Consider the following 19,799-nt stretch of genomic DNA (forward strand, 5'->3'; position numbering starts at 1 on the left):
AATATGCTATGCGAGTTATGCGACGATTAATAATTTTTTTTTATATTTTGTCTGCGCTTGAAACTGTTGAGGCGACGATTATGCGATAAAAGTCGGACTATACAAGTAATGGAATTTTGTTGTACTGTTTTCTGAATGGTCTCAAATGGAGGTTAGAAAATTAGAAAAACGTAATTTTTTTTAAACGAACGTTCGGTTTTTCGAATATATTTTAAGAGGTTTCGATCAGAACCGAACGAGGGTTCGGTTCGGTTCGGTTCGAAATTTTCGAACTTCGTCCAGCACTACAATTTTCAATTTCTACCTAAAACTCGTAAAAACCCACCTCGAATCCCACCTCGGATCCTACGAATCCTCGAATCCATAGGATTCGGTATATTCGACGAATCCAAGATTCGAAAATCCCATCCCTAAATTAAATATATTAAAAGTAATAAATACATTTTTTTTCTACCCTTTATATTTTCACTTCTTGCAGTAATGGTTTTTTTTATTAAAAATTGTTTTAGACAAAAGTTTTGGATAAAAATTATAAGATTAATACACAATTTTTATGAATTCAATGTTGTTTCTTCGAAAAAAAATTTTTTTGTGCTCCAATTCTTTTTTATTCTACCCCTTGCAGTACTGGTTGGCCGTATAAAAAATTATTTTTGACGAAAGTTGTAGATAATAATTTAAGCTTTTACAGTTAAACAGAACAGATTCAACAGTGCACATGGTAAGTATATTAAGATTTATTTTTAATTTTACCCCTTTATTTTTCAACCCCCTGCAACAATGGTTCATCTTATTAAAAATTGTTGAGACAAAAGTTTTAGATAAAAATTATAAGATTTACAAACAATTTGAACGGCTTTGTTAGTGTACCTACTAAGGGAGTTAAGAATTTTTTTTAAATTCTACCCCCTTTATTTTAACCCCTTGCTGCAATGGTTTGTCTAATCAAAAATAGTTTCAGACAAAATTTTAGATAAAAATTATAAGTTTAACACCCAATTTCATACAAATTCAATGTTATGCCTATGAACAGAGTTATGATATTTTTTCCGCCACCCATTGTTTTTTAAACCCCTTACAGTTTGGGTTGGTTGTAAAAACAACTTATTCAGACAAGAGATTGTTAGGAAACGTTTAAACTGATATGTTATTTTCCCTTTTATGGGAGTTCGAATGATTTTTCTGGTTTTTTTCCCCCCAAAAAAACCTTTCCCATTTTTACTTATTTAGTCGGATATTGCCTATTAATGAAATCAACCGAAATTTTCCACTACTAGATTTTATGTATCAGTTTGTAGTATACAACAAATATTGACAGGATGAAAAAAAGGCTACATACCAATAATACATACGTGAGGTTATGTTACACTTCTTTAGGCATGTTATGATAAAGTGCATTTTTATGATAAATGCACAGCATACAACAACTAAGCCTGGACAATGCAGCAAATATACAAACACAGTGATGAAGCTAAACGGATATTATGGACAACACAATGATGACAACACAAACTAACGGTAGGTTTCCTATTACAAAGCAGTAGGAGAGTTTCCGTAACTGGCATTTGTTCCCCCTTCAGGCATCATTTTTTAAATTTCTTATTTTGCATTCATGAATTTTTCCAATGACAAACAGTAGAAAACTGCAACAGTGTATGTCCAAGAAATTATATTAAATCAAAATTCCGTATTGCATGAATCACTTCAGGAACGAAACATCTATTAGTTGGAGACTGTTCTATTAAATCTTTGTAAATTATTTCTGAAAAGGTTTTATAAGCTTTTAGCTTTCTAATGAAAAGAAAATTTGTATGTGCCTGCAAATAGTAGGTAGATCTATTTTGCTTATTACATATAAAAATTATATTAATGTGATATGAAAAATGTTGTAAGAAAGTTTTGTGAAAAGGTCCTGAAAACGTCTTCTAATTAGTTCACAGAGATTTTGTGTTAAAGAAAAAAAAAATAAGTATGCAAGCAGCGATGCATCCAATAGGGAATCCATTGCAAGGTTAAAGCCTCGAACCCATTCCTCTTTCGCGTCACAATCATCTGACAACACCACTGGGTGCTAGTTATAGCTTGGTTCATGTAACTCATCTGAAATTTTTAACATTACTCTAACGAAGTGCCAATGTTCTACGAGTGGGACCCAGGAATAACCAAAATCGTAATTTTGAGAATCGTGTGCTTGTAACACCAGTTTTCTCCACCAGGGAGCTATTGTGGGACCTCACCTTGAGTCAGTCTACCAAGTGGCGTCACCCGAAAATGACGAGTGTGGTTTCTCTGGCAGTTCTGTGCATGTGTGTGTGTGTCTTTAGTGCACTCGTGACATAAAAAAAAGTGGTAGATTCTCACGAACCTCGTGTAGCTGTGAAGTTTCCACAGCATGCTTGCCGAGTAAAAACAAAACTGTGATGCTAGACGAAAGTGCCAGAGATCCGATGTCAGGCCAGTGCAATACTATCGTGAGGTTACTAAGGATAAGAGAATTGCATTAAGTGACTAAGACGTAAAGTCTTTAAGGCGCAATGAGCTCTACCGTAGTGCACTTTGTGGTGAGTGTTAGCGAGCAAGAGCTTAGGTTAAACCCTTAGGTATTGTTGCGAGCAAGGTCCTAGGTTCAACCCTCAGATAGTCATGAGCAAGGACCTAGGTTCGACCCTCAGGTGGTCACAAAAAGGGCCTAGGTTCGACCCTGGGTTGAGTAGAATCACATCACCTAGACTTTTTCTACAGGGCTGAGCATGCAGAGATGTTGAATGAATAGGAAGGTCCATGGAAATAGACCTGTGTGAATACTAGTTTTTTTTATGGGAAGTGAATATACAAATTCAATGTTCAAAGTATTTGCAAAGTAGAATCAAATTGCAAATATTGGTCTCAGCAAAGCTGTACAACACTTACTTTTATGAAATATAGGATTGAAGTAAAAAAGAAAAATTAATCATTTAACATCTGTAATGTTTGAACTGATTAGGTGATTAACCAATTTGACGCTATATGTATAACAACAGTCAATAAAAATTATAAAATAACTATAATATTATATTATATAATAATTATAAAATAATCATGCATAATGTTAATATTGCTTATTCATAGTAGCAAATGGAGTGCCAACTATTAATTTGTTTTAAGCACCTTACTTTATTCAAGCAAAACAATTACAACACAAAAAAAATAAAGCTTTGCATCAAATGTGAAGCTTTAAAACATAAAACATCAAGCTTTGCATTATGCCCAAAGCTTCATATAAAACAAATTGCAAGTTTCCTTGCAAAGTCAATTCAAATATTTAAAAGAGCTGTGATTGATTTGCTTAATCGAAGTTGTGCCTATGCCTACTTGGAAATACTTGACAGTGTATTAATCGAAGGATACTGTGACTAACTGCCTAGAAACCTTATAGGCAGGTGACAAGTGCGAAGATCACAAACCTAGCGTTCGTCTCTCCCCCCATCCCCTCCCCTTATTTCTCCTACCTCAACCCCTTTTAGTACAATGGTGGTTTCAGAACTTTCGTTATGCTATGTTTGGTGTAAGAACACTACGGCCCCTCACACTCTTTTGTTTGTAAAATTGCTGGTCAACAATTTACAACCGCCCACCCTTCCCTGCATCTTTCTGCTGGAATGCAGTAGATGAAAAGTACATCTTGCCCTCTATGTTCTTTTCCTGTTTCATTATAGTTGTGACATCCCTGTTTCTTATTAGAGTGAGCAGAATAAAATTTTTTTTACAGCTTCTCTGCACCCATAATTTCTTCATAACATAAAATGTTCACTTCTCAACAGAGATAATTATTTATGTACTCATAATGAAAACTCCTTTCTTGTTTTCAAACCTGGAAAAAAAAATATTTGTCATAAAATCATTTTACAAAAAATAAACAAATTTTAATGTCGGACTTAATTTTCATTTAAACTTAATCTTGGTGTGATTCCAGTTTTATCTAATTGGATATTTCATCTGAAGTATGAAATGAGCCTCAATTTTTGTAACAGCAATATCATTACTGAGTTATCAACAATCTTAATTACAGTATTAGGCTGAATATATAATTATAGTTTTTCCAAATAATAATAATCAGAAATAAGGGGGTTATTGTATAACTATATGCTATGATTTTAAGATTTTAAGATGACTATTAAACAATTAAATGATAAATATTACTTGAGGACTTTAATTATTATTTAACAGATATGCATCTTATTTATAATTTTAAATATATTAGATAGGCATATGCAAAAAAACAATGTACTTTTGATGAGCTCAATTAAAAAATATGGGACTCCAACATGACTATGTAACATTTGTTGAGTTGCACCATTATTTAAAAATTTGTTTAAAAAGGCTCTTGAATTTGTGGTAATATTTTTATTTCTTTAATTTATTGAGGTAGTTATGTCCAATAAAATTTTATTGTTTATATATAACTTAAATCTGTTGCACTAATCACTCTACACTGAACACTGTACACAGACTGTACTGTGTATTGTTCTACAATATTTATAAAAAGTTGGCCTTCTTAAGATAGGATGTTTGACTGCTACGAGAGGTTAAAGTAGTCCAACATACATTTGCAAGGGAGCTGTGAAGGCTGTGTTACGTTCGGACCGATGAGGTGTTCTACCTCCCAGGGTTCACGTGGCGATGGATGACGAGGGATGACGAGGAGCATGTGTTTGTCAATGGTGCGCAGGGTGGAAGTGCCCGGCGTGCACGCTGATGAACGCGCCGACACGGCCGGGCTGCGCGGCGTGCACGGCGGACCGCCCGGCAGACTACGCTGCGCCGGCGGGCTACCGCGCCAGCCGGCGCGAGCTGCAGCGCATGAGGCAGGAGCAGCGGTCGGACGACCACCTGCAGCAGGTAACCGCCCTCGCCTCGCCTCCCTGCCGCCTTTGAATATATATACTGTATAGAAGTCGCCAGCCCAGGTTAAAATTTCTAATACGGTTTGAGGTAGTTGGTTAATTCACCGCCGCAATCGCCACCATCACTAGGGCATCGACTTGTGGTGGTCCCTAGCGGACCAAGTGTCGGAACTCTTCGAACACCCCTCCACCCACCCTCCCTCAAACACGCGTTGTCCTCCACCCACCCTCTACCCCACCTCTCATCCCTACAGTTTTGTGATGCACAAACTCCCGTGGAACGACCTTGAGCTGCAGTGAATGTTGGATGTGGTGGGTGCGGGGAAATGACAGCGGGCGACAGTGCTGCGCTCTAACGTGCAAATAACAACCTAAGACGATACATGGCGTTACGGCAGCGCACTGCAGCGGTGAAGTTCCCAAGCTGCTCATCATACGCTCCTGAAAAACGTAGAGTAAATCCTATCCACTCGCGACTTCTATACAGTATATATATTCAAAGCTGCCGCGTACCGTCCTCGGCAAGTTGGACCCTGCCGCTAGTCCGCGGGCTATCTCGTGGTGCAACTTCCCCACCCCCTCCTACAAATTAAATAATTAATTAATTAATCTTGTCAATGCTCCATCTAATGCAGGATTCCACGGGCCACGAAAGACATGGGAGGTCACGAAAAAGTAAAACTGTATACGAGAACTATTCACGAAACTGATGAAGTGGTCTCGATATAAACATTACTAGCGTTGAAAGTCACAAAAACTTTAATTTCTTGCAACGTTTTTGTAACTTGCAAATTTTTTTTTATTTTTATGCCACACGTCAGTTTATAGCCGCACTTTAAACATAAAAAGATTGGGGGCTGTTCACTCTCAAATTATGTGAATATTATTCCTGAAGATATCGTAAAAGATCGGCACAAACTGCGAATGTTAGATCTGTTTCGTAGCTTTGACGTGAAAATCCTTGTAAAGAAAGTTTTATTCGAAGTTCCTGGAAAAGTCTATTTAGGCACTGTAATGACTAATGCTGAGGAGGCCTTAAGCCTTATTTTATTTTTCACGCAGCCTTTCTTTCATTATTGCATTTAATCCAACCATTCATATATTCATTTTTTTTCCCCCCCTTGAATGGGACATGTAATGGATATTATTGCTGTGAGGCAGTCGTTTTCTGGTTTTAAATGAACGCGATGGACCTTGCGGTGAGGAAGTGGGGGTTTCTCGGGCTCGGAGCAGGTGCTAGACGAAGCAGCCCCAGGCATGCCACGGGACTGTCGTCACAGCCGTCGCGGACCCCGATGCTGAGCACCAGACCGGGGCATTGAACCGCTAGGCCCGCCGGGAGCACCAGGCGACTGGATGTCGCCCGCAACCTCCAGTCTTGGAATTTATTCAAGCTGCGTTACGATGGTTTTGTTTTGAACAGAGACGAGAGTATGTGGTGAATTGCGATAAAATGGAAATAACACGGGGAAAAAATTCGTTTTTTTCAAAATAATAATATCAAAAATTACCATAATTCAAACGTTTGTAGATTAGTAGGGGCATGCATATTTGGCGAAAAAGATTCCGAGACGAGATGAAAGTTAAAGCACTGTAGCATCGTCTATGTTTAGTGATTGGGTGAGTTTCTTTCAGGTACATGTAGATTGTTACCACACCAATCACAAGTGATTCACTGCGGAAGCTTAACCCGTCCCGAGTGGCTCGGTCAAACAAGGCGACGACGTGTCTCTCGCAGACGGCCGCCGATCACAGGGAAGAAACCGCTGAAACGGGTATAGCTTGTTGCAGTCCAATAAGAGGTCAGATTTTTTTTTCGCGAAAAATGCCTGCCCCTATAGATTAGCTGTTATGTACTATATATGTACTTGGGGCGTATTCGGGCTCGGCCTAAGAGAGACATCTCGCATCACCAACACAGACCAGACGCGCACTGGTGCGATGTGTGGTCCCAGGCGGAGCACGCCGAGGGGCGGCAGGACGCGGCGGAGAGGCGACAGCACTACCTCGAGCTGGTGGATCTGGACCGCACGGACCTGGTGCCCAGCACGGACCCCTTCGAGTGCGCCGTGTGCCTGGCGCCGTGCGAGCCGGGGGAAGGCGTCGTGTTGCGCGACTGCCTGCACACGTTCTGCAGGTACCCGAAACCCGGCTCCGGGAGGGGAAGCCCGAGATGCACGTAAAAGTTCTGCCATTCCCGATCACACCCGAACAGTTCACCTTCTGCCAACCTCGGGTTTATTTATACATGTTTATATTTCTCTGTTTATTTTAATGTAGCTGTACCAACCCTAACCAACCGTCCATGGTGTTTTAAAGTGTTTCAATGTAGCTAACCTAACCGGACCACTTTTAATATTTGAATTCATTTTTTCCTGCGCGAAAATAAAACAAATCCCGAATTTGGCCGAAGGTGAATTGTTCGGGTGTAATCGGGAATGGCAGAACTTTTATGTGCATCTTGGGTCTCCCCTCCGGGAGGCGCTATCGTACAGAGTGTCGTCAGGTCAAGAAAATTACGAAAGTCGCGAAACAACTGGGTCACGAAAAAGTCCCCAAATAAACAGCAGCAGTGCTGAATGTAACAAAATTTTGATTTCAGGCAGCCTTTTTTTTAACTTGCATTTTGTAGTTTTGACACTTCACTTCAGTTTAGAGTCACACATCAAATATAAAAAGTTGGAGACTTTGTCACGTGGAAATTATCTTTAAAAAGGTTTTCTGCATTTTTACTAATAGTACCTAGATCAATTTTGTATTGTGTTTATTTTGATTACTATACATGATCATGATCCTGATACTGATAATGATAGTGATCCTGAAAAAGTCCTGAATTTGGTTCACTTGGTATTGTTTGAACATCTTGTCGGTCAAAGAAAGGATGCATGTTAGAGAAAGGTCCTGGAATACTTACAAATTTGTGGTCTCGAATACTAAACTTTAATAGTTTCTTACAACTTTTGATGAAAAAAACTATTATGTTATTAAAATACCTTCAAAATTAAAACAAAATAATGAAATTTGGTCTCAGGTGGGGCTATCGTCACTCCCTTCATTCTGGATCTGCAGTTAAAGGTACGCGCTTGTACCACATATGATAATATTTTGCCAAGGAGGCAGAAACAAGTCCAATTATGGACATTTTGTTGTGTTTGCTTAGTCTACTTTTTTTTTTTTTTTTTTTTTTTGCAAAAAGACTTTCCTAAATAAAGAAAGGGTAACTAATTTTTATTCCAGCCTTCCTCGCTTGACTTTTCACAGATGTATTGCACTAGTGCAGATAGCATTTATCAAGCAAATCCTACCTTGTTGAATCAATCACGCTGCAAACTTTTACCTGTACCAGAGATTGTTAGAAAAGAATTGCATATTATAGGTTTCCCATCACACTACTTTTGAGAATTTTTTTTTGTTTTTAGAAAATAAGCTTTCTTTCTCCATGTAAGAACTGAATTTAATTCTGTAAACATTTTTTTAATGTGTTTTTTTACTATAATACCTTATGTATTTTCTAATGAGAAAAATAGTTTCTATAAAAACTTTATTTTGCCCCCAAAAGTATGACACATGTGTCATTTCTCAGATGCAAGTTGCATTTAAAAGCTGTTTCAGTGCTATAATGTCTTGGACTAGGCACATCACGACTAAACAAAAATCCTCAAAAATTTTCGAAACCATCAGCGAACTCGTACAGACCGAATATTCATCCTCTTGTGTCAGCAATGGCGAACTTCACTCTTCTTGAGAGCAACATATCCAAGGGCCAGGCACATGTGAATTAATTAAATATTGCATTATTACATGAATGTAGTCAAATTAATATTTAATACAATTTTTGATTACTTCTGTGAGAATACTCTGCCTTCTAAACGCTGTCAGGTGTGCAAACATGTATTCAAACAAAGACAGTTAATATACTAAAGTATATCTGATAATATATTTTTTTTTTGCTGAGAGATTAATTAGGCGGGCCGTGAGGAATGACACAGGGGACAAGATGTGGCCCGCAGGCCTATAGTGGGCCGTTGTTGCTCTGTGACATCACTTTTAAGTCCATTTGTAGCGATGTGTGTTAACTACGTAATTGAAGGTGCGTGTGTTGATAATTCCAGGGGCTGCTTGGCAAACACTGTGCGGTTCAACGAAGAAGCAGAAGTGAAGTGTCCTTACCGAGATGCGGACTATGCCTGCGACAGCGTCCTACAGGAGAGGGAGATAAAAGCTGTAAGTAATTGATGTATCTTAAAATTGTCCGCGGCGAGAGGGGGTCAATTTTTGGAATCCTTCCTCTTTCATAGCAGATGATGGTCCATGGTGCCATACAATAATAAAAAAAATAACTAAATAATAAACTATTATAGTTTATGGGGCTAGTTACAGTTGTAATAGTTCTTATGACATTTTACTAGTCAAGATTATGTGGTGAATTGCGATAAAACCGAAATAACGCAGAAAAGAATGTTAATACACCATGTAACACCTGAATTCAAGTTAAAAAACACCACAAAGCACCAAATTGCAATTAAATAATAAAACTAATAAGCGTTTTCAATCAAAAATTAACCGTAATGACTAATAAGTGATCTTTTAACTATTAAATTCAATGAAATTAATTAACTTAGCATGAAGTTTAAACCACAATTTATGTAAAAAAAATATAGGAAAATGTTTACTTTATTTTAATCTAGTAACTGTAATTAGTAGTTAACTCATTTTGTCATTACAACATTAATACATTTTTCAAACACAGAAATACTTTACAGATTTGTTTTTATTTGTTTAGAATAGTTAGACATGCTTAATATAAATCATTATGTTTAAAAAGTGCATCATGTATCAGTCAAAATGACACTGTTTTAGAGAAAGTAGTATCATGGAACATTTAATTGTCATATTTGTTCAGTAATATGCTATCATTTTTAATGAATAAATTTTATAAAAAGTAAAAACAAATACGTAGAAAACTCCTGTTTTAAAAAATGAAATTTTGCATGAAAATACAACCAAAAAATCTTGTGTCTGCATTTCACGTATGATGCAATGTCAAAGTCATAATTAGTTTCTTTCAAGGAGTTAAAATATCAACAACCAAACCTTTAGGAAAGATTTAGAAATTAGTTTTTTAATAGTTTTTATTTTGCATATAATTTTTTATTACTTTAAAAAAAATGTATGTAGTGCATTCCCATCATTCCATGTACGACCTTGTCTAGTATTACATTAAAACATCATTTATACTGTTGGGTCAGTGTCTAAAATGGACAAAATTCAATTCCCAATTTGATTCTCAAATTTGAGATTAAATTCTTTCAATTTAAATTTATATTCTACTAAATAATGCTCATCAAGCACCTCCTGATTTATGTACTTGGGTACAAAATCATTTATGTTATTTTACAAATGTTATTACAATTTATATTTATTCATTCACAGCTTCAAATAACAATAAGCAACTTAAAGCATTATAATTCAGGTACCAGAGAGTACAAAAATAAATTAAAATGTGTGTGCAAGTGTTGTATCGTTTGGAAAGTAAAAAAAAAATAATTTTATTGATGCGTACTGTCTTGTTGGGAATGGGATACAGGGGTGATGGAGTGATTGGGGGCTGATAGTGGGCGAAGGAGTGATTGGGGACTGATAGTGGGTGATAGAGTGATTGGGGACTGACAGTGGGTGATGGAGTGATTGGGGGCTGATAGTGGGTGATGGAGTGATTTGGGACTGATATTGGGTGATGGAGTGATTGGGGGCTGATAATGGGTGATGGAGTGATTGGGGGCTGATTGTTGGTTATGGAGTGATTGGGGGCTGATAGTTGGTTATGGAGTGATTGGGGGCTGATAGTTGGTTATGGAGTGATTGGGGGCTGATATTGGGTGATGGAGTGATTGGGGACTGATATTGGGTGATGGAGCGATTGGGGGCTGATAGTGGGTGATGGAGTGATTGGGGGCTGATAGTGGGTGAAGAAGTGATTGGGGACTGATAGTGGGTGAGGATGACAGGTGGTTATGATTGTACGGATAGGTGCCAGCTAGTGGGTTGGAGTGAGGAGTGTCACGCTAGTCCTTGGCAAACACGAGATGGGAAATATTTGTGTTGATATAGTCATCATTATTTTAGTTAGTGTTTTGTATTCAATACATACTATAATTTATTGCTAAAGGCCCTGTCACTGTCAAATTTTCACTTCCAACACTTTCCATTTGGACGGTTTTGACATCACAGAATATGTCAATAGTGCAGCCATGTTTGTTTGACAAGTTGGATGATTTTAGTTTCCATAAAACATTTTACATATAAGACATGTTCTAAAATGTGTTGGATGTCGGATGCCACAAGCTAATCAAAATCGTGCCTATTGAAAACATAAATTACATCTGTTTCCAAATCTTTAAAATGGTGAAGAACAGATGGTCAATTAATGAGGTTATGAAAGTGAAATTACTATAATAATAATAATAATAATAATAATAATAATAATAATAATATGAATGTTGTATACAACATGATTCTATGTGTAAAAAAGGAAATTGTATTTATATAATTTAAAAATTCTACAAATATTTATTTTTATTATGTAATGACTATTATGGTGAGTATAGTTTGTATGGAGGAGACTGGAAGCCATTTTTCATCCAATACTGCCCCCCAACTATATTGTTAAATATTGTTGGAGCAAATATTTGACAATGTAACAGGGCATTTGAGGCCATTTATTTTTCGACAAAAATCTGATTGCTCTTCAGACTGCAGTAAGTATGCCTTTGTTCCCTTGTAATTGGCATCCGTCTGCAAGAAAAGCCATTGCCTCATTTGGCCGGGCCATTCAGGACGTGTTTGCTCCCGCACTGGATCACTATGATTTGTGTGCTGACGGAAACACAGCCAATGCTAGAAAGTTTTAACACACAGCTGGTTTGAAATCCTTTTTATGAAAATTACACGAACCCTATTTATTGCTAGAGGTATGGAAATTTCACGCATTCACTAAGTCGCAAGACTGCAAACCTTCACACTCTCACTCTGTGTTCATGATTGGACCGTAGTTATTTGGACACGCCCCTCTGCGACCGTGAGCCAAAGTTGCCCAGCTAGGAGAGAAGTAAGCGAATCAGGTAGTGCCAATTCACAAGGATATAAGTTTTCTCACTAAGATATCAACCAGTGGGAAAGCAAACATGTGTTGACAGCACCTATGACTTTGAATTTTTCTCTTGAGGCGAGACGAATCCGCAAAAGTTCCGGGTCTCTTTTTATTGCTATTTGCACATTGAAACCTTTTCTTGCCACAAATGTCTAGAAAGTAGCCATATCTTAGGGAAGGAAAAGTATCCTAGTAATCCTAAAAAAAAATAATGAATGAATGTCTGCTGTAGTTGGTACCTCTGCAAGTTTACGAGCAACACCTGGCCAAATCGGTGGCGCAAGCCGAGAACAAGATTGGGAACGCGTTCCACTGCAAGACGCCAGACTGCAGAGGCTGGTGCATCTTCGAGGACAACGTGAATGAGTTCAAGTGCCCAGTCTGCCACAAGGTCAACTGCCTGACGTGCCAGGTAAGAAATAAAAAAAGAATTTGCAAAACTATCTTCTACAGCCTGTAATTTTACATTTCCGTGTGTTTGAAGATTTTTTTCGTGGGCTTTCTATAAATAATTACCTGAGTAAAGTTGTCATTATTTTACTTGTTTTACATACATATTTTTTTTTTTTTTTTCAAAATATTTTTACCAGTTTTTGAAAGTTGCAAAAAAATTCTATTTCACTAACATTTTAAAAAGACATGAAACATATATATATATATATATATATATATATATATATATATATATATATATATATATATATATATATATATATATATATATATATATATATTAGGGTGGTCCTTATTTATAGGAGTGAAAAAAAAACTTCGTAATTCAGGGTTGCCCACCCCTCATTTTTTCCCTTTCCTTTTAAAATGACTATATACAAAAGATCTTTTGAAAATTTTAACATTAACCAGTGCCGCATCACCATTGAAGGGTTAAAAATTAAAACTCTCTAATAAATTAAAAATTCTGTTATTTTTTTTATTATTTTTCAATGAATATTTTTTTAGTAAAAGAAATACAGATTTGGATTGTGTATAAAAAACGTCTTAATTCAAACTTAAACAAATTCACGCCTTAATGATTTTTTTCCTTACATTCCAGGAATTTCATCCTATAATCTTCGACACAGCCTTTGGGGGGGAAATAAATAACTTCGTAATTCTAGGTTCTCCACCCCTTATTTTTTCCCCTTTTCCGTTAAATGACAATATACAAAATTCCTTTGGAAAATTTAAATTTTTCATTTACTACTCTTAAATTACTAATTGTTTTTTGACTCTAAATAGTCATCGTCTGCATCTTAAAAGTCTGGGCTAGGATTCAAAAAGTTAGTGTTGATTTCTAATTTTTTCGGGAAATTTAAACTTTTTTGAGAAATGAAGTCTCCAATACTATTTTTATCTGAAACAAAAAGAAAAAAATTCTATAACCATTTATTTATTATACTCTATAATAATATTTTATGTATAGGCCATATAAAAATGGTTTTTGAGCCAAGCATGGTTAATAATGACATGTTTCCGTTATGTTTACAATATTTTCATAAATTTCATAAGCAAAAATAAATACAGAAATGTGATCTTACCTGTAAGGTGAAAAGTATCGCTTGGAGAAACAGAATACTTTCTTTTCATGTTGAGATTTTCCTTTTTTAAGTTTTCAACCATTTTTATTTTTGATGATACATCAACATTTTTATCAAAAAGTGCTAAAATAGCCAAATATTCTGATAAATACCATAAGTGACTGCAAAATTTCTTCAATGCAGCAGACGAAATACCTTTATTTACTGTTTCATATTTTTTCAATTGTTTTATAAATAGTAAGTCATTCAATGGAGCCTGTACAGCTAACGAACACTCCAGCCAGGCTTTAACATAAAGTTTCACTAAGAACACACATATATTTCTTAAACTGTTGACTTCAGACACATTCAAGGCTAACTGACAACTGGGTGGAGGAGGAGGAAAAAAAAAACATTTTAAAGGAATACAAAGCTTTCGCTATCCATTGGGCATGAAGGAGAGCTCCTGGAGGTTTAATTTTGTGGTTCTGTTCCGGATCCTTTCCAATAAAAACTATGCAGAATTCAGTCAGTTCAGGGTAATCATGTTTTAAATTTTGGATTTGCGGCACATCCTACAAATAATTTGTGATGTTCGCATGTTCTTGTTCATCCAATATTTCTTTTAGGTAAGTTTGCCCCGTGAAATAATTTTTGTGATTCAATGTATTCTATTGTTCTCTAATTTTTTTGAAATAAACTATATCTGGACTGCACGAAGCCTTTTAAAACTCCTGTTCGAAGACACTCTGCAAAACTAGCTCGTACATGTGATGTCTACAGGGGAAGTATATTAGCTCTCTTTCGGCATATTGCTCTAAATACGTTACAGCACCACTGAAACGTCCTGTATTAGACGCAGTAGTGTCGGAGCACAAAATTTGAACTTTTTCTTGCAATCCCCAGTCTCCCAGAACAGTTCAAACAGCTGAGGCCTGCTCTCTTCCTGAACTATGTATTTTCTAATTTTGATACCCCCCACAAATTTTCTTTGTTAACATCATAGGAAACTATAACTGACAGCCTTTCTTGCTTTGGATCTCGCACATTCAATGCTGGAAGTAGCTTACCGTCCCAATGCACAGTTAAAAACTTAGCCACATCTTCTTGAAATAGTTGTTTAATTTTCAGATAGTTATTTTTCCTAAACCTTTCTGTATATCTTTGTAGAGAAGTCCTATTGAGAGCTATATCTGTTATGTTAAGGCCTAGTGCTTCAACTGCTGCTTCTAAAATGAATACTGCATTCCGTTGACTTATTTGGCAACGATCCAAGGCTGCCATTAACTTCGGTGTGAAAATGCATTTCCGACCGCGCATTAATTTATCCGGTTCATCGGAATTTTCTTCGGTGGGTCCTGTTATTTTGGTGGGACAAGGTAGGGACAAACTAGATGAAGTTATGTCGGATGAATCAGACTCTTCAGAACTACTTTCTGCATCAAAGTGAAATTTAATATTAACCTCGCGGTGTGCCTGTTCTTTGGCCCTCCTTTCAACAAATTTAATGGCTCTCTCGATTGACCGTTCCTCCCGTTTTGTCGTCTTCTTGTCAATCCATTCTCCAATTCATTCTCACGCTCACGCTGCGTTTCCGATGACCGATGAGAACTCCTTTGTAGGTTACGCCAATGAGAATGTTATTTAATGAGTTTTTCCTGGTAATGTAGCAGTGATCTCGTAGGGATCCTTGCCTTCTCCCAAAAAATTAAACACTCCCTTATCACTAAATTAGCACTTTCGGCAAGAGACATCTTCACTTCCCGTAAATTATAAAATAAAAATTAAAGTACTTGCTTGTTTGAGGGTAGCTTGGAACCACGAATTTGGTGAGACACTTTACCCACTAAATAAACGTTTTTATCGTCACTTCTTAAATTGGAACACGTACTTGCTTCATAGCGGGGACTTGTAACACACACAACAGCTCGAGACAAACTGAGAAATAGATCTGAGAAGTGCGGGAGGACCTAGGCTCGGACATATCGAGGCTTGCACGGACACGCCCGCGTGTGTCACGGCTCGTGCCGGGAAGCGCTTCGTCCTCCCAACTTCAGGCTCGATGCGGCACGGGTTCCCGACCTCTGATCCTAATGAGTAAGGGCTCGTTTTTTTATCTTTTAACAAAAGGAAAAAATTGGGTGGGGGGGGGGGGGGGGCGATTTGAAATCAAGACTGTGAAAAATAAGGACCACCGTTTTGTGTGTGTGTGTGTGTGTGTGTGTGTGTATGTATGTATGTATGTATGTATGTATGTATATATGTATATATGTATGTATATGTATGTATGTATGTATATATATGTATATATATAAATCTTTTACCTATCACAGGTGTCGCATAGGTGTATAAAAACACCCACATATTCAATTGCAAATTTGTATCAAAATTTCAAAGCATTTGGTGAAGAACTTTCGGAGATTCAAGATTTTGAACGAACGAACATTTACATACCTATTTATTTATGTAGAAGATGTTCTATAAAGTTTGCAAGCAAAACAAATGGTATTTATAAAATCATTTTATTAGGTACCGTCAGTTGGGGTAACATTGGCCCTTTGAGGGTAACTTTGGCCCAAGACAAAAAACATGTTAAACCATGTTACAACTCTTCAAAATATTTATTAGATGTGATGATACATATGTTACATATGTATCATCACATCTAATAAATATGTTACATATGTTACATATGTATCATCACATCTAATAAATATTTGGAAGAGTTGTAACATGGTTTAACATGTTTTTTGTCTTGGGCCAAAGTTACCCTCAAAGGGCCAATGTTACCCCAACTGACGGTACCTAATATTCCTGAATAACTGGTAACCAATATATAAAAAAAAAATTGGCCAATCAGCTGCATTCAAATATTGCAGTAAAGTAGTACTCGTCACAGAAGAAGGAAAAACATATCTTGTTAATTTCTCCTTTTTCTTATCTTTTGAATGTTTTATAATCCACTATATACCTCTGCAATTTACAACATCACAGATGTGATGAGAATATCTCAACTTGTATGTTCTCTGGAAATGCTTTATGTTTAGGGATAAGATTATTTTGTCAATTGAGATAAAACCGAAATAACACCGTAAAGCATTTCAGTACAACATATAACATAGAAATACAAGTTAATAAACCATTTATCACCAAAATGTAACCAGAAACATGAAATAAATTAGTCTTTTGACAAAACGTAAATTAAATTACCAAAAATTAATGTGTTATCATTAGGGCTGTGCGAATGTGACTTTTTTAATGCAAATCAAATGTGAATCAAATAATTGAAAATATTTGCGAATAGCGAATAATTTGCAAATATTTTCTAATTAAGTTCTAAGTATAAATCTGAATAATTACAGTCAAAATTTGGCATATTATAAATTGTTGTTTAAAAGAGTAATGTTCTTTAGCTTTATATACATTTTTATTACTCAAGTAACATGTAAATTTTTATGTCTTTTCCAATGTTTTAGTAATAAAACACAATCAGTGGTATAGAAATGTCTTCATTAAAAGCCAAGCCTACACCTTGCCATCAACATTACGTAAATTGCAGTGCAAAAAGACCAATTCCTTTACATGTTCTGGAACCAGGCATTGCCTCTTGGAAGTGACAATGTTCCCAGAAGCAGAAAAACAATGTTCTGAACTTCACTTCTTATCATGAAAATTAAAAACAGCAAAAAAAAGTTTATGAAAGTAAACAGATCTTCGATGTATCAGTTTCATTTTCCGCAATAAATAGTCAAGCGATTACCAATCAATATATCGAAGAGTTGTTTATTACAAATGCTCGTAAGCATGGTCAATATTCCGTTCTCAGAGTCTTTTGGAATCAAACGTGTCAAGGCAAAATAATTTTTAATGAATTTTGTTTATCGTGTCTTTTTAATTTTATCTAATTATTTACGTAACATTTTCGGTAGTTTAAAAAGCGATTGCGCTGGAGCAATTCTAGCAACACAATTCTCTGGCCATGGGCCACTCTGCTGGCCATAACCACAAACGGACACGTTTTCTTTTTTGCTGTAGCCATGATGGCAGCTGTGTTTACTTTTATATTGTTAAAATAAATTCTCTAGATTTGTATTAGTAAAATTAATAGAATTGTGACCAAAGAGTATGTGTGCATTAGTTTTTAAAGGTTATTATTGAAAGCTGATGCGCTGGCATTGTTTTAAATAGTTTTACACTTTTATATGGCACATGGCTCGCCAAAAAATTGTCTAAGGACAACTGGATATAATAAATTAACTATGCTACACATCAAGTAAAGTTTGTATTTAAATCGTAAGCATTTATGATCATTTTCACGGTACATTGACTTTAACTGTTCTCAGAATGCCCATTTACCTAACCTAAAATTTGATGTAAGTAAAGCTCCGCTTACAGTTTTTTTTTCTTCCATTAATTATCTCGGTAAAATGATTTCTCGAGGTTCGACATATTATTGTATCACACGTTTTGTCAAACAAAAGTAATATTTTAATACATTCGAAAACTTTCGAATATTTGAAATTTTCAAATACCTCATTTGGTTTCGAATGTGAATCGAATCAAATATTTGATTTGCACAAATATTTGCAATTTCGAGTATTTGCACACCCCTAGTTATCATGATAAAAATCATTTAATGTAATTTATTCATCGTGAATTTTGAACAGAAATGGATTGTAAAAAAAAGTTTGTATTGTATTGTTTGAACTTGCATGTCTTACATTAGTAACACATATTTACATATATGATGCATTTTTCAAACACAAAACCTTTTTCTGATTAATTTTTATTTTTCTGAGTTGTTTTGTTCTAGACATGCTAACTAGTAATGATTTTACTGTATAAGTGCATTAGGTGTCAATCAAATTGAGACTGTTTTGGTAAAATATGTATTATGATTAATTTTAGTTTCATTTTATTGAATAGTACACTTTTTATAATGAATAATGATGATCTATAAAATTAAAAACTAGTTATGGGCAATATCCCGAAATTCTGGAATCTGAATCTCAAATTCGAATCCTTGAGAGTACCTCGAATATACCCCTCGAATCCGAATCTAGGTGTCATATGTCAAAAATAAAATAATATAAATGAAAAATATAAACTATGTTGTTGAAACATTCTACACTTTAAATGTTTGTTTTTACAAATTAAGTTTCCAGAATCAATATATGTTGTAATTTTATTTTCATAATTACTTGTTGGAAGTACAATGGGGAATGGTAACAGGGCAGGTATGAAGGAAAAAAAAATTGGCTTAGTAAACTTCCAGAGGTTATCAGTGTTGAATTGTTGATTTACTTTATTCCCTTTAATTCTTTCCTTCAAATCTTTTTCCTCCTATATTGAATCCTTCGAAGTTATTTGAGAATTTGAGGATTTTATTGGCCCATCCATAATAAAAAACAATAACACTGAAATCTACTGTTTGAAAAACGAAATTGTTTTTGAAATAAAACCATAATAGCTTGTCCCTATTTATGGTTGATGAGACCAATTCCTCGTGTCGACAGGCCATACACGACGACGTGAACTGCAAGCAGTACCAAGAGAAAGTGAAGCAGGCGTCGGAAACCGACGCGGATGCGCGACGAACCAGGGAGATGTTAGAGGTACGTACTACATACATACTGTGCGCTGCAGGTATCGTGATCTCGCTCAAATTGGGTTAAAATAAAATTCCATGAACAGTGAGGCTAGGTACTGTTGAGGGGCCCATCTAGTCGGGGTGTATGTGTGTTAGTGAGGCGGGATGATAACCGCAATGCTCGCTTGTATTTCTAGCGCGGTATAGCCTCTAAGCGCAAGACTGTGAACTGGCGTGCAGTCTTCTCATTGTCCATTGAAAAACTGTGAAATTTGAGCGGTGACCGTAACATTATATGGAATAGAAATGAAGGTAAAGATGTAATGCAAGTCCCTTAAGAGGCCACTCCAGTGTTTCAGGGGCACTACGCAACCCGCGTTAACCTCATTAGATTCAATGCTATTTTCATTTTGCTTATAACTTATTAACTAATACAGATTTCGAAATGATTCTTGCTTGATATGTAAGACAACGATGCTCTTATCAAAGCCCCTTTCTTCAAAAACGTGCATAAATTATGGTTTTATACTAATCTTTACTAATATGCATAAGTGTATTGTCTAGGTTTGAACCATAATTTATGCACATTTTTGAAGAAAGGGGCTTTGATAAGAGCATCGTTGTCTTGCATATCAAGCAAGCATCATTTCGAAATCTAT

At 35.9% G+C, this 19,799-nt stretch overlaps 1 protein-coding gene across 7 annotated transcripts in view; it reads left to right on the forward strand.

Annotated features, from left to right (window-relative positions):
• LOC134538684 (uncharacterized) overlaps window positions 1-19,799 on the forward strand; it is a 248,037-nt gene that overhangs the window by 219,724 nt on the left and 8,514 nt on the right. For all 7 annotated transcript variants that reach the window (XM_063380103.1, XM_063380110.1, XM_063380102.1 and 4 more), the window contains 5 exons: window positions 4,709-4,878; window positions 6,839-7,020; window positions 8,996-9,107; window positions 12,266-12,445; window positions 19,067-19,165. In XM_063380103.1, the coding sequence (XP_063236173.1) occupies window positions 4,709-4,878; window positions 6,839-7,020; window positions 8,996-9,107; window positions 12,266-12,445; window positions 19,067-19,165 (743 nt within the window). The remainder of the gene's footprint in view (window positions 1-4,708; window positions 4,879-6,838; window positions 7,021-8,995; window positions 9,108-12,265; window positions 12,446-19,066; window positions 19,166-19,799) is intronic.

Source organism: Bacillus rossius, chromosome 14 (genome assembly GCF_032445375.1).
Source record: "Bacillus rossius redtenbacheri isolate Brsri chromosome 14, Brsri_v3, whole genome shotgun sequence".
NCBI classification, from domain to species: Eukaryota; Metazoa; Arthropoda; class Insecta; order Phasmatodea; family Bacillidae; genus Bacillus; species Bacillus rossius.